General features: G+C 51.4%; 2 protein-coding genes across 3 annotated transcripts; both read left to right on the plus strand.

Annotated features, from left to right (window-relative positions):
- Nucleotides 1–79: 79 nt before the first annotated feature.
- On the plus strand, nucleotides 80–12,259 carry LOC147048436 (electrogenic sodium bicarbonate cotransporter 1-like). 2 transcript variants are annotated; one of them, XM_085925405.1, is made up of 26 exons: nucleotides 80–337; nucleotides 1,678–1,751; nucleotides 1,895–2,074; nucleotides 3,563–3,695; nucleotides 4,191–4,351; nucleotides 4,425–4,604; nucleotides 4,905–5,000; nucleotides 5,370–5,446; nucleotides 5,531–5,688; nucleotides 5,752–5,839; nucleotides 6,132–6,286; nucleotides 6,353–6,469; nucleotides 6,569–6,743; nucleotides 7,240–7,373; nucleotides 7,569–7,831; nucleotides 7,898–7,950; nucleotides 8,018–8,203; nucleotides 8,271–8,384; nucleotides 8,545–8,706; nucleotides 8,772–8,950; nucleotides 9,014–9,086; nucleotides 10,015–10,083; nucleotides 10,154–10,327; nucleotides 10,406–10,570; nucleotides 10,977–11,050; nucleotides 11,120–12,259. In XM_085925405.1, exons 1-26 carry the CDS (start codon nucleotides 321–323, stop codon nucleotides 11,211–11,213), a joined length of 3,351 nt encoding a protein of 1,116 aa, XP_085781531.1. In that variant the 5' UTR covers nucleotides 80–320; the 3' UTR covers nucleotides 11,214–12,259. The 2 variants fall into 2 exon arrangements, with proteins under 2 accessions (XP_085781531.1, XP_085781530.1); XM_085925404.1 differs by lacking the exon at nucleotides 4,905–5,000 and adding an exon at nucleotides 10,661–10,754 and having other exon boundaries at nucleotides 81–337.
- A 117-nt stretch (nucleotides 12,260–12,376) lies between these two features.
- On the plus strand, nucleotides 12,377–14,106 carry LOC147048437 (neuropeptide FF receptor 2-like). Its single transcript, XM_085925406.1, has 3 exons — nucleotides 12,377–12,928; nucleotides 13,001–13,100; nucleotides 13,173–14,106. The coding sequence occupies exons 1-3, from the start codon at nucleotides 12,634–12,636 to the stop codon at nucleotides 13,981–13,983; spliced, it is 1,206 nt and encodes a 401-aa protein (XP_085781532.1). The 5' UTR covers nucleotides 12,377–12,633; the 3' UTR covers nucleotides 13,984–14,106.
- The last annotated feature ends 314 nt before the right edge of the window (nucleotides 14,107–14,420 follow it).

Below are 14,420 nucleotides of genomic sequence, written 5' to 3' on the forward strand. Positions count from 1 at the left end.
GTTCGCGCATGTGCGTGTAAAGAAAGGTGGGGGGGAGTGACTCAGGGAAGCCGCCCCCATTTGACTGACGTCACTGAGGAGGAGGGATGACACTTAAGCGTGTCCAAAGGAGACACCAGCAGCCCAAGCGAGACACGCACGCACGCACGCGGCCGACACTATTTTGGGTGCTTTTGGTCTTCAGCCGACCCCCAATGGCACCTGGACGTCACCTGTGATAGGCTTCCCGACCGAGCACCGGCTGGGACGCGCTTTCGTTCGGCTCAAACTCGGCTCGTCGTCCGCCTCAACTGCCAAAGTAAGACGAAGAAAACGCGACCATGAGTTCGGAGAAGAAGTAAGTCGGCAGCAAGTTTTCAACCAACTTTCGCAACTCCTTTTTATTTCTTTCTTTATTTCTTTTACTGCATGTTGGTAACGATGACACGCTCTTAAAGGTGTCGCTAATCGGTTTTGCATGAGCTGTCAGCGAGCATTAAGGCGCAAGGGAGACAGACAGACAGACAGACGGGGAAGAGCGAGCGAGCGAGCGCGCACGACAGCCCGAGCGAGACACGCACGACGACGATGAGCGCCCGACCCCCCCCCCCCCCACCCACCGAAAGTGACGGGGAGAGCGTCACTTTTTCTCAGTTTCTACTACGTGTTGCTTTCAAACAAATTGCTCAGCAGCTGTTTCGGTATTTCTAGGAAAGATCACTACTTTTACTGCTCAGGTCGAAATATTAGGAACGGCTCTCTCTCTCTCTCACTTCGATGCAGCTGTGACCCGAATAATCTCTCTGGCGTGTCAATCAAAAGTGAAGCGATATTATCCGTGTCATGCCATCTCGGAATCCTGAGCTGATAAGGATGACGATGATGAGGATGAAGAAGCGGACCGATGCGGAAGAGGTCATAGAGCATTAAGATCAAATCAGAGGAAGATTTGCGCACTCTTGTTGGATCTTATCTGCGTTATGCTTTCAAGCACCGAACTGTGTGACTTGGAGTGAGAATGGTTATGTTATGTGTGTGCGTGTTTTTTTTTTCCATAGGTCTGTGCATGTTTTTGCACACGAGTGTGTTTTTCCACATACGAGTGTGTTTTTTTCCCCTCCATGTGCGTTTCCGTCCCGTTCCGGCCACCATCTCACGGCTGGAACCCGAGCCTCCGTTTACCCTGAGGGTCCTGCACTTTCTCTGATGGGGGGGTATCACATCGAGCCACCCACACACCTAAAGTTGGGCTCCCCTCCCTGTCCCTTCCTGAGTTTGATTACAAGACTCGGCTCTACTAGCATGATGCTAATCAAATCGAATAGACTGTCCAAACATTTCAAAATGGGTTTTTTTGTTGTGCATTTGAGTGGCAGCTATTATATTTACTATTTGTGCTTTGCTGGCGATACTGCCACACGCACGAGAAAGTTCTTTACAATGCACGGGGGGGGGGGACGTCTAGCATCCTGAGGCCGCGCACTAAACGGAAAGAGAGGGGCCAAGGACGACACAGGCGCTATCCAGGAGGAAACAACAGGCCGGAAAGAAGAAGGAGCAACATGGGCTTTCGTGGAAAGACACACTCCAAACATGCCAGTGGCTGGAACGAGAAACGGCCACCATTCATTCAATTTGATGTTGGGACAATATTGCCACAAAATGACAGGCGTGTTTTTATTTTTCCGCCTCCCGCAGAGTGGAGGATGAGGCCGTCCTGGACCGAGGAGCCTCTTTCGTCAAGCACGTGTGTGACGAAGAGGAAGTGGAAGGTGAGCGCTCGGTGCGCTTGAGGGAACCTGGTGTCATATTTGCACTCGGCCGCGTAACAATGTCGTCTTTCAGAACAATCCGAGTGTCCATGGGGAGGAATTGGTATTATTTGGAATATTTCGACATGTTGTTGTGTGGGCAGGTCACCACACGGTCTACATCGGCGTGCACGTTCCCAAGAGCTACCACCGCCGCAGACGCCACCGCCGCAAGTCCAGCCACAAGGAGAGGCGAGAGCGCGGCGGCGAGCACGGCGCCGAAGGCTACAAGTCGGACGGCGACAACGCCGACGACGCCGGCGCCAGTCTCCTCAAGCCGCTCAGTGAGTCCCCGCTACCTTTTATTTCTTTTTTGAAATATTGAGCTAGCTAAAACCAATCTCCGAGATAGCAACGTGTGACAAGCGTGGAGCTTTGCGGCAGATGTGGTCAGTCTTGGCTTAGTGGGATGCGTTCATCTGAGATTGACAAGATATGCATTGCTTTTTAAAAGAGTCTTCTGACAGGAAATGACATTGTTTGCTTCTGTGGATAAAAAGCTAAACCGATGCTTGTTGCCGTGGTTACCAAACATCCGCGATAGCATCTCTACAGCAGGAAGTTTTTGAGGCCAGGAAGTGTTTGTTTAAAAAAAAAAAAAGAACGACACTCAAAATGCTGAAAATGTGAGTGAGAGAAGCAAGTTTGGGCAGATGACAAGTGCCCAAAGCCGGAATTTGCAAATGGTAAACAAAAATATGAGCACCTGATAATCAACTACTCCATCAAGTTTGTCCTCTCCGACGACTTGCGTAAACACGTGTTGATTTTCACTTTTAAATCCGCCGTGTCTTATTTTTTCTTTTCCGGAGTCACGTCCTTAGCTTGCCACCTTCCTTTTGGGTCGTGACCTCCCGTTTTATTTCTTATTTATTCTCACGCTACGTGAGATCGCCACGGAGCAGATAAGCCTCGGTGACTCGCTCCGCTTCACAAAGAAGCCTCTTTGTGTTTCCATCTTGCTTTATCTTCATCGACGGGGTCTTGTCTCTCTCTGGGTTGGAAACCGTCAAAGGTTCTTTTGTTCTCCAAAGACCAGGAAAACCCGCACCGAGTTGCAACAGTTGTCGGACTTGGTTTTTATTTACGACATTAGCTCTGCTAAATTAAGCACAAAAGTTGGGATTAGAAGATCAATTTGAAGCTTCTGGCCAGTGGGCTGTTGCGTAACTTTCCCAGTAGAGTGGCTCCTCCGGCTAATCCCCGTGCTGCCGCGTCATTCAACGAGTCGGCCGTTAAGCTCTAATCAATGAACGCCAAGGACAAAAGGCGGCGGCACGTGATGGTAGAGCGAGCGTCAGGGTGACACGGCCTTCTTGGCGTCAGATGGCTTTCTTGGAAGAAAGTCAACAGTCGGCAGTTCCTGGCAGCGTGGGCGTGTCCGACGAGAGCGCTTTCTGTTCCTGATTGGTGCGGTTGAAATGCAGACTCACAACTTCAGAACCTGATCAACCTTCCAAAGGAGTCCGTTTCGCTCGCAAATAGTCGACGGCGTCCATGTTTGGAATGAGAGCACAATGCGACCGATCGCTCACATCATTGTTTTTTTTTCTTCTTTACGACTGTGAGGAAAAATACCAGCGCAGTGAAATGTGGTCCCCTCCTACATTTTCATTCAGTCTGGCGGAAACGAAACCAGGAAATGGATGGTTGTAGCAGCGGGTGAGGGAGGGGGGGGGTTGGGGCACCTCATGACGTCAGCCGTCAAAGTTATGCACAACATCTCCTTTCTCTTTCTATTCTATAATTCATTTGAGATCATGTGTGTTTAGTTTCGCCGGCGGAGAGAATCCGCTTTATCCTAGGCGAAGAAGACGACGCCCCCCCTCCTCCTCAGCTCTTCACCGAGCTGGACGAGCTGCTGTCGGTGGACGGGCAGGAGATTGAGTGGAAGGAGACTGCCAGGTAAATGCCTTTTTTTTTTTTCAGGCCGGCTTCCAAAAGTCTCAATGAATCATCGGAGCGTGTTGAATGAGGCCGGGCTCTTATCAGATGAATACCGGTAGTACCTGCCCCGTGGGAGCGGGAAAAGGCAGAAACTCCCACAGGTGGCAAATATGCTCACAAAAAAAAAAAAAAAAAGCAGCTAATTGTTTGCAAGAAAACAATTGCTTCGGCCCTACTTAAGTATTTTTTATTCCATTAAAATGTCAAAGTAAATTCCATTCAAGAGTGATTACATCAAATCAAATCAAATTTCGGCTGAGTTATTCAAATCAATCAACCAATCAATCATTTTTTGATGCTGGGGAATCAAAAGGTTGCCTCAACCTGGTCGGGCGAGCTCCCCACCCGGGCAACCGTTGCCGAGCGCAACCCGACGCCCCGCGTCGGCCTCGCTCTTTTGTGTAGCTGACATCTGAGGCCCGATGAACAGAAAGTCGCTTGCCGTCGGTCCAGATGGATCAAGTTCGAGGAGAAGGTGGAGAAGGGCGGCGAGCGCTGGAGCAAGCCGCACGTGGCCACGCTGTCGCTGCACAGCCTGATGGAGCTCAAGACCTGCATCGAGAAGGGCACCATCTTGCTGGATCTGGACGCCAGCACGCTGCCGCAAGTCGTCGGTACGTGGCCTCCCGACCGCCCGCCCGACCGACCGGCCGGCACCGACCCCAACGAGCTCGCTCCCTTTCGCAGAGATGGTGACGGACAACCAGATCGAGAGCGGGCAGCTGAAGGCGGATCTGAAGGAGCGGGTCATGTACACGCTGCTGCGCAAGCATCGCCACCAGACCAAGAAGTCCAACTTGCGCTCGCTCGCCGACATCGGCAAAAGCGTCTCCAGCGCCAGCCGGCTCTTTTCCAGCCAGGAGAACGGTAGGCTCAAAATCAAGTCCTGACATCTTCAACTTTCAATTCTTGACACCTTCCGTTCATCTTTCCACTAACGACTTCCTTTCCTTCCCTCCCTCCCTCCTTTCCCTCCCTCCCTCCCTCCCTCCCTCCCTCCCTCCCTTCCTTCCTTCCTTCCTTCCTTCCTTCCTTCCTTCCTTCCTTCCTTCCTTCCTTCCTTCCTTCCTTCCTTCCTTCCTTCCTTCCTTCCTTCCTTCCTTCCTCCTTTTCTTCCTCCTTTTCTTCCTCCTTTTCTTCCCGCTTTCTCCTATTGTGGCGTCAAAGCACGCAACCTCAACGAGCAGCCGGTGCCTTGTTTGTCTCCGCACGAGCCCGAAGACTCCTGCGAGGTCCTGAGGAGCGCCAGCATGGGCTACCTCTGTAAGTCAGGTCAAGGAGGAAGATCCAACAAAGACTGAGGATGAGCTGAACTCCAGCCCTCCCTGGGACAATTAGGAGGAATTTGGGGATTTTTATCAAAGCGATTCCCGTCAGATGACATTTTGGGAGCGTCTCTAATCTCGGCTGAAGTTTCACAACGTTGCGGGCTCATTGAAGGCATTAGCTAGAACTTGTCGAGGCGTGAATGAGCGAGCGCATGGCGTGGGTCCCGGCAGGCTTTAATCCTGGCTTCTTTTAGCCCGGGTCATCCACTTTGCTGCTGCTGCTGCTTCTTTGCTTCCTCTTAATGCGCTGCCGAAACGCTTTTGGCGGGGATGCTAACAGGCGCGGCTGTGGCTTCCCCCGCAGGTAGTCCCACCACGACCCATCGCAATCTGACCTCCAACAGCCTGAGCGACTTCTCGGACAAGCCGGAGAAGGATCAGGTAGCGCGTCCCCCCCCCCCCCCCTCCCCCGCTCAACATTGTCCTGGGCCTGGCGTGATCTCATTAGATGTTCCTGGCCCTCAGCTGAAAAACAAGTTCATGAAGAAGCTTCCCCGCGACGCCGAAGCCTCCAACGTGCTGGTGGGCGAGGTGGACTTCCTGGAGACGCCCTTCGTGGCGTTCGTTCGCCTGCAGCAAGCCGTCATGCTGGGGGCGCTCACCGAGGTTCCGGTGCCCACCAGGTACAGACGTCGGGAGCCCGCCGCCGGCGTGCTCATGCTAACGCCTCGTTCTGCTTGCGCTAGGTTCCTCTTTGTGCTGCTGGGCCCGAAAGGAAAAGCAAAGTCCTACCACGAGATCGGAAGAGCCATCGCCACCCTTATGTCTGATGAGGTTTGTTCTTCATATGATGGGAAATATTTGAAAGGATTCGGTAGCCCTAGCTTTCCCCAAAAAGTTGTTGCTACTCCGTGCAGAATGTGAAGTTCTCCGTGCTTCCCAGAATGCACCTTGTGTCAACATGGCAGCACAGGAAGCGCTTTTCCAGGATTTCCTAAAGTTAAACTTTAGCCCCAGAGGCCCCTTTGCCCTAGTGTGCTCGACCCCCACCCTTCCTGGACTCCCACCGAGCCGTGATGTTTTTCCCCCCGCCGACGGCACGTGTGTTTTGTTGGACGGCCGCCAGGTGTTCCACGATATCGCTTACAAGGCCAAGCACCGGCAGGACCTGCTGGCCGGCATCGAGGAGTTCCTGGACGAAGTCATCGTGCTGCCCCCCGGGGAGTGGGACCCCGACATCAGAATAGAGCCGCCCAAGACCTTGCCGTCCTCAGACAAGAGGTGGGCGCTCAACTAAAGTTCAATAAAATTAAATATGTATAATAATAATAATTGCGTGGTCCCCAGAAAGAACCAGTTTTCCGGCTTAGAGCCCCCGCCCATGAACGGAGATACCCCCCATGACTCGGGTCAAGGCGGGGGTGGAGGTCACGAGGTCGGCGAGGAGCTGCAGTGCACCAGAAGGTAATGAAAGACTTTTTTTTTTCTTTCAACAATTGTCGAAGGACTCAAGGATTTTATTTGAATCTATTCTAATTTGTCGATTGATGTATTTTTTTTGAGGTTCTGCGGTGGCCTGGTGCTGGACGTGAAGCGCAAGGTGCCGTTTTTCGCCAGCGATTTCTACGACGCGCTGCACATCCAGTCGCTGTCCACCATCTTGTTCATCTACCTGGGCACCGTCACCAACGCCATCACCTTCGGAGGGCTGCTGGGGGACGCCACGGAAAACATGCAGGTACTGGCCATGCTTTCAAAAGTCCTTTTTAAAGAAAAGACAGCAATTTCTTTGATTTCAATAGACCGATTTAAAAATCTCATCCGCTGTGTCTGACAAGAGCGCGCGCACGTGCAGATTTCCAGTCTTTTGTGGCTGGCCGTGCGATGGAGGGATTTGCGCTGGCTGTAAATAACCGCAGATCCAGATTACTCGCTAGCCTCCTGGTGGCCGTGCGTTTCCACTGACCTCTACGCGCACACGCGCACGCACACGCTTTCAGTGAGCAGAGGGAATCCCCCCCCCCCCCCCCCCCCCCCAATCACACCTGAGGCTCGGAACCGTCCAACCTGCCGTCAGCTGTGGAGTTGGAAGCTGACACAAGTCAATTGCAAACAGGCCTGTCCTGATTGGCCGGCCCAGCGGCACGGCGCGTGTGCGTACGTGCGGGAGTAAAGAACTTCCTGTTGAGCGAGCAGCCCCGAAAAAAAACAAAATGTTTGCGTCACGTTGACAGGGCGTGCTGGAGAGCTTCCTGGGCACGGCTCTGACGGGCTGCGTCTTCTGCCTGCTGGCGGGTCAGCCGCTCACCATCCTCAGCAGCACCGGACCCGTTCTGGTCTTCGAGCGGCTCCTCTTCAACTTCAGCAAGTCAGTTTTCAGCGTCTCATTTATTTTGACCTGACAGACAGTGTTTAAAAGTAAGACAAATATTCATCATCAAAAATGAAAACATTTGGTTTTATTCGCTTTTGAAAATAAAAATACATTCTAGAAAATAAAGAATACATTTCAGGAGAGCTCAAATGTTCTTTAGCTGACATAAAAGATCCATTTCCATTCCAGGGACCACAGCTTCGACTACCTGGAGTTCCGCCTGTGGATCGGGCTGTGGTCGGGCGTCTTCTGCCTGGTGCTGGTGGCGACGGACGCCAGTTTCCTGGTCAAGTACTTCACGCGCTTCACCGAGGAAGGCTTCTCGGCGCTCATCAGCTTCATCTTCATCTACGACGCCTTCAAGAAGATGATCAAGCTGGCGCACCACCACCCCATCAACGCGCGCTACCGAGCCGAGCTCGTCACCTTGTACGACTGCACCTGCCGGCCCGGTGAGTGCGACCTTTGCCTTTTTTGGCCGTGGCTGAACTGATTTTCTTCTTCTTTCTTTTTCCAAGGCGACACCGCCGACCTCTACGAGGCCGCCGGCTGGACCAACAGTTCCGACCTGGTACGCGGGCGACGGCCTCTCGCCCGGCTCGGCAACAATACTAAGCGTGGGTTTTTGTTTTTTTCAGTCGGAGAACGCCACCTGGGCGACGCTCACCCGCGACCAGTGCGTGAATTACGGCGGGCATCTGGTGGGCGAGGCCTGCAGCTACGTGCCTGACATCACCCTCATGTCCTTCATCTTGTTCTTCGGCACCTACACCTGCTCCATGGCGCTCAAGAAGTTCAAGACCAGTCGCTTCTTCCCCACCAAGGTGACTTTCCTTTTCGCTCGACGGGTTTCCCCCCGAGCGACGCCGCCATTTTGTCTTCTTTCCCCAGGTGAGGAAGCTGATCAGCGACTTTGCCATCATCATCGCCATCCTTCTCTTCTGTGGAGTGGACGCTCTGGTGGGTGTGGACACGCCCAAGCTCATAGTGCCAAGCCAATTCAAGGTACACAGCACAGCCATCTCTGTCGGACCCGCCGATTCAGCTCTTTGTTCAAAGTCAGAGGCGGCACCGGAATAACCGGTTAAAGAAGAAAAAAAAAAACCTTCTCATGGACACAATGGCACCTTTCACACTGTGGTTTCCTTTCCTTGTTTGTCCACAGCCTACCAGTCCATCACGAGGCTGGTTCATCCCTCCCTTCGGGGGCAACCCGTGGTGGGTGTACCTGGCCGCCGCCCTCCCCGCCCTGCTGGTCACCATCCTGATCTTCATGGACCAGCAGATCACGGCCGTCATCGTCAACAGGAAAGAGCACAAACTCAAGGTGAGGTCCAAATCCGGGGCCCGAGGCTCGGCCATCTGACCCAGCGGTGCGCTTTGGTCCCGCAGAAAGGCGCGGGGTACCACCTGGACCTGTTCTGGGTGGCGGTGCTGATGATGGTGTGCTCCTTCATGGGCCTGCCCTGGTACGTGGCGGCCACCGTCATCTCCATCGCCCACATCGACTCGCTCAAGATGGAGACGGAGACGTCGGCGCCAGGAGAGCAGCCCAAGTTCTTGGGTGTCAGGTGGGGTCAGCGCATCGGCCGTGGAAAGCCATCCGTCCTCATTTTTTGTTTTGTGCGTTCCAGGGAGCAAAGAGTCACCGGGATCATCGTTTTCATCCTGACCGGACTTTCCGTCCTCATGGCCCCCGTCCTCAAGGTGAGCGCCGGCCGGAGTTGCGGCTTACTGTCAGTTCATTTCAGGACAAAGCGCCGTCCGTCACCTCTTGGCCCCAAAAACGATTCATCCCTTTCGAAATCTCTCAGGTGGACGTAATGTGTTGCGAAATGGAGCGCCATTAGCGACTTTTCAAGCCGTGACATGAACCTTCAGGCCTTGCTGGGCCTCATTTTTGACTGGAGAGGGTCTTAAAGCACGCAGGCAGAACGCAAGGGTTCATCCCATTAGGATCTGAATGTTAATGGCTCCAGATTTGTCTGAAATTCTCCCACGGATTAGTTGTGCTCTCAACCTCTTTTTAGGACTGTGTGCTGTCCTCTCTCGAACCCAAATGTTCATCCTGTTAGGAATCTTAACATTTCCAATCTGTCGTTACCGAGTAGACGTCAAAGCTGTTGTTCCTGGAATCACTCCCCCCCCTGGTGGACATTTGGATGAAGTGCCTCTCCTGTTACTATAACAAACGGGAGTCATTTAGGACGGCGTGGGGAAAGTAGAAAAGTCACAAATAAATAGATCATTCCATTTCAGAGGATTTCATGCTTTATATTCTTGAATTAATTTTCCTGTATTTAATTCAACCATCAATTTTCGGTTTAAATTGACTTTTTTTTGTCCTTCACTGGCTGCCGTACTCATTGAATTTTGAGATCTTGAAACATCTGATATTACTTGTCCACGTGCTGATATTTTTAGGAAGACTTTAAAGAAATGTCACCAAACCAAAAAGTGTCTATAAATACGCTTGCTTTTACTGCTTGTGCATTCCAACTCTCTGGAAAATTCGCGTGTGTAATTCTAGAACGTTACGAGAAAAGCTGCTTGCGGACTATTTTTACGTGGCTAAAAATATTTTTTTTTTTGAATGGCAACATGTGTTTTGGTCATCAGTTGCGTTTTGTTGTAGTTCATTCCCATGCCGGTGCTGTATGGCGTCTTCCTGTACATGGGCGTGGCCTCGCTCAACGGCGTCCAGGTGAGTCGCTGACAGCCGCTTCTCGAGTTGAATTGTCATTGATTTGTCTTTTTTTTTTTTGGGTTGTCAGTTCATGGATCGTCTGCAGCTGCTGCTGATGCCGGCCAAACACCAGCCGGACCTCATCTACCTTCGCCACGTGCCCCAGCGCCGCATCCACCTGTTCACCTTCATCCAGGCCTTGTGCCTGGCCCTCCTCTGGGTGCTGAAATCCACCGTGGCCGCCATCATCTTCCCCGTCATGGTGAGCCCGTCCGTCTCTTCCCGACCCAGGCTCGTCGCTCCGGAAGCCTCACGAGGGTTTCCCGGTTTTCTCCGTCAGATCTTGGCCTTGGTGGCCGTGCGCAAGGCCATGGACTACCTGTTCTCTCAGCACGACCTGAGTTACCTGGACGACGTCATTCCCGAGAAGGACAAGAAAAAGAAGGAGGACGAGAAAAAGAAGAAGCACAAGAAGAAGGGCAGCATCGACTCTGAAAACGATTACGTATGTCTTGGTCTCGTCCGTGCTGCTCCTCTAGTTGTGTTGTTTTTAACGTTGTTGTTGTGTCCCCCCCCCTTGCCCCTCCTGGTCCAGTCCGACTACCCCTTCCATGACAATATTCCCACAATAAAAATCTCCATGGAGATGATGGAGCAGGAGCCCATGTTGGGACAGAAGTCTTTGGCTAGTGAGTATCAGCCAGGCTTGGCCTTTTTTTCGGGGGCTTCTTGCTGCTTCATGCTCGTCTCCCCCCCCCCCCCCCTTTTTCTTTAAGTGTGTAGTAGTACCCGCTTGGCTGCATTTAGTCCGTTTCCATTTGGAGCCCAAATTGCAAAATGGCTCATCTTACGGTTCAAACTGACTTTGACGCTAACGTTGTTGACTCCGCCCCCCCCCCCCCCCTCGGCAGGAAGCACATCGCAGGATTTCCTTAACACACATTCGCCGTGCTGAGCACCGCTTGCAGTCGTCCACAGTGGCCGAGTACGTGAGTGGGTCCTCTCCATTTTGCACGCACACACACATCTAAATGTTTTGTCGTCCTGCCCGCAGCCTTGAGCGAGGCGCCTACACCAAAGCGTCGCCTCACATCTCAGCGGAGGACAAGCGTTTCTTCTGGAAAAAGTCCTCCGAAACGGACCTGTGAAGAGCAGATTCCTTTCCAATCACAGATGGCTGGATCTATATATGTTTTTGTATTTTTATGACAAAGCCACGAGCAGTTTTGTTGATCCGACATTCAGTATGACTGATTCCCGGAGTTTTCCTTAATTGCACAGAAGATCATTTATTCAAATAATCCTTATCAATCTGGATTGTTTATTCCATTAAATAGGCCGATAAACTAGAAAACAATTATACTCAGACAAAAAAAAAAACACAATCTAAATAACTAAATTGGCTATTTTTTTTTCCACTAAGCAATGAAATGATTTTTTTTTTTTAATGATGCTTTTAGGGTAAATGCCAGCAGGCAACATTTTTATATTGTCATTTTCTTCTGTATTGATCTCACACACAGATCTTGAATGGTAGACGCTTTGTGGTCTGCCTCGTCCTCCATCTCCAATTTCTTCCTAAGAATGTAGTTCTACCTCCCATCCATCCATCGCGCTCATATCTCTCTCTCTCTCTCTCTCTCTCTCTCTCTCTCTCTCTCTCTCTCTCTCTCTCTCTCTCTCTCTCTCTCTCTCTCTCTCTCTCTCTCTCTCGGTAGGTGCCAGACATCTGTCATCGTGCAATTATGTTGGTGATCACAACACTGACTTTGATTTATTTCATTTTTTGAAATCTTCCTTCCTTCCTGCCTCCCTTCAGTTTAATGTTCTAGTTTTAATATTTAGAGGATTTTTTTTTTAAACTACCGATTTTGAGTAATCCTTTCAAATGTGACGCTATCAAATCATAACTGAGTGTTTGTAAAATCTATGCAAGCGCGATGCACAAAAGCAATGTGACGCAAACCAGACTGTCCTTCGTTCAAGCTGCTTTCGACACGAGACTCAAATCAAAATCGTGTTGCTCTTTTTTTTTGGATGTCTTTCTCTTTTTTTTTTTCTTTGTGGAGAAGTTTAGGCAATTTTGTACATGCACCTTATGGGCTCAATAATAATTGAAATCATGCAGACGGAAGAAACTTTTTTTTATGGTGGTGTGTTTTTTTTGAATGACAAAATAAAACACTTCAATGTATTTGTAAAGAAGTGACGCTGTTATGGTGTATATGAACACGCCCCGCCTCCTGATACACACACACACACACACACACACACACACACACACACACACACACACACACACACACACACCTTGTATGTTGCTCTGCCCCAGCAGTCTTTGAGTGCCGCTCGCCAAGAGGGAATGCTGAAACGGACTGACGGGTAATTTCTATTGATTATTTATTTTTGATATTATTTATATTTATTATTCTGATTTATTTTTGATATTTCTTATTGTTATTTATAGTCTTCATCGCTCTCTTTGTATTTGCACCAGGTTGTGTGCTTCTGCAAAATGTAACTTGCTCAATTATTTGAGTCTTTTATTTATTTTTTTAGGCAAAGAGCATGAAGCAGAACATCAGCAGGAACTCCTCATGGGGGCCGTGGCGTGGCCGGCGGGACAACGTGACCTACGTGGACTTCTACCTCCACCGGGCGTCGGTGGCGGCCGTGTTCGCCGCGTCTTACCTGCTCATCTTCCTGCTGTGCATGCTGGGTAACGCCCTGGTTTGTTTCATGGTGCTTCGGCGCAGGAGCATGCGAACCGTCACCAACTTGTTCATCCTCAACTTGGCTGTCAGTGATTTGCTGGTGGGCATCTTCTGCATGCCCACCACGCTGGTGGACAACATCATTACAGGTGCGCAACCTCCTCCTTCTCGGTGGAAATGTGCAATCAGGCACGTTTTACCTTCTTCTTTTGTCTTTTTAGGATGGCCTTTTGGGAACCTCGTGTGCAAAGTAAGCGGGACGGTCCAGGGAATCTCCGTGTCGGCGTCGGTCTTCACGCTGGTGGCCATCGCCGTCGACCGGTAAAGTGACCCCTCTGCGCTTCTCATGTCCAGGATATGGTCCAAGTCTTCTACCCCGGTTTGTCCGAGCAGGTTCCGCTGCATCGTTTACCCTTTCAAGCAGAAAGTGACCATCGCCACCTCCAAGCTGATCATCGTCATCATCTGGGTGCTGGCGGCCAGCATCTCCTGCCCGTCGGGGGTCATGCTACACGTGGCCCACGAGCCCAGCGTGCGTATCGTCCTGCGGCAACGCCGGGACAGCCGCCCCTTCTACTGGTGCCGTGAGAACTGGCCCAGTCCGGACATGCGCAAAGTCTACACGACCGTGCTCTTCGTCAACATCTACCTCGCCCCGCTCACCCTCATCGTCATCATGTACGCCCGCATCGGAGCGGCGCTCTTCAAGAGCCAAGCGGCGGGGGCGTCTCTGAGGGGGGACGGGCCGGGAGCCGGCACGGAGGTCCGGCAGAGCGTCTCCAGGAAGAAGAAGCGAGTGGTGGCCATGCTCTTGGTGGTGGCGCTGCTCTTCGCCTTGTCCTGGCTGCCGCTGTGGACGCTGATGATGCTGAGCGACTACGGCAGCCTGAGCGAGGGCCAGCACCGCGTGGTCAACATCTACCTGTACCCGCTGGCCCACTGGTTGGCCTTCTTCAACAGCAGCGTCAACCCCATCATCTACGGCTTCTTCAACGAGAACTTCCGCCGAGGCTTCCAGGCCGCCTTTAGATTGCAGCTGTGCGCCGTGGTCACCGAGCACCAGAGGAGCTTTTCCCCTGGCGTCCGTGGCAACGGCGTCCCCCCGATACGGCTCGCCTCTATGGGGGGAGCGACGACATCTTTGCGCCACGGGAGGGGTCGGGAGGCCTCCAGAGAGCAGCACGTGATCGCTGAGGATCAGTAGGTTGAAAGCAAAGTATTTTTTTAATTGCAGTATTGCGTAAGTTGGTTGCCAGCCTACATATTTGCTGGTTGTTCAAATGGATTGCTTTATTTGGATGGTGGTCAACAAAACAATAAATTGGATTCCATGGCAATCTCCACCATTTGTCATTCAAATGTATTGCTTTTCTCATCCATTGATTCTACTCAAGCCAGAAGATCTGATAATGATCATTCGTGAGAAACTAATCAAGTGATTTATTCCTTCGGCACATTAAGAAGTCTTCACGTGGCGCTCGTAACTCTCGGGGGGAACCGGCGTTTTCCTTTAATGTGATCTAGTGCAATTACAGGCGACGCACAGGAACCCAGACAGTTCTGTTCAACTCCTTTGAGTATTGAGAGTGTCCTCCTGGAGACGCTAATCTGCCATTACAGCAGGTTAATGCTTCCAACCGG

The sequence above is a fragment of the Syngnathus leptorhynchus genome, chromosome 12 (assembly GCF_054491065.1).
Source record: "Syngnathus leptorhynchus isolate UIUO chromosome 12, UIUO_Slep, whole genome shotgun sequence".
Taxonomy (NCBI): domain Eukaryota; kingdom Metazoa; phylum Chordata; class Actinopteri; order Syngnathiformes; family Syngnathidae; genus Syngnathus; species Syngnathus leptorhynchus.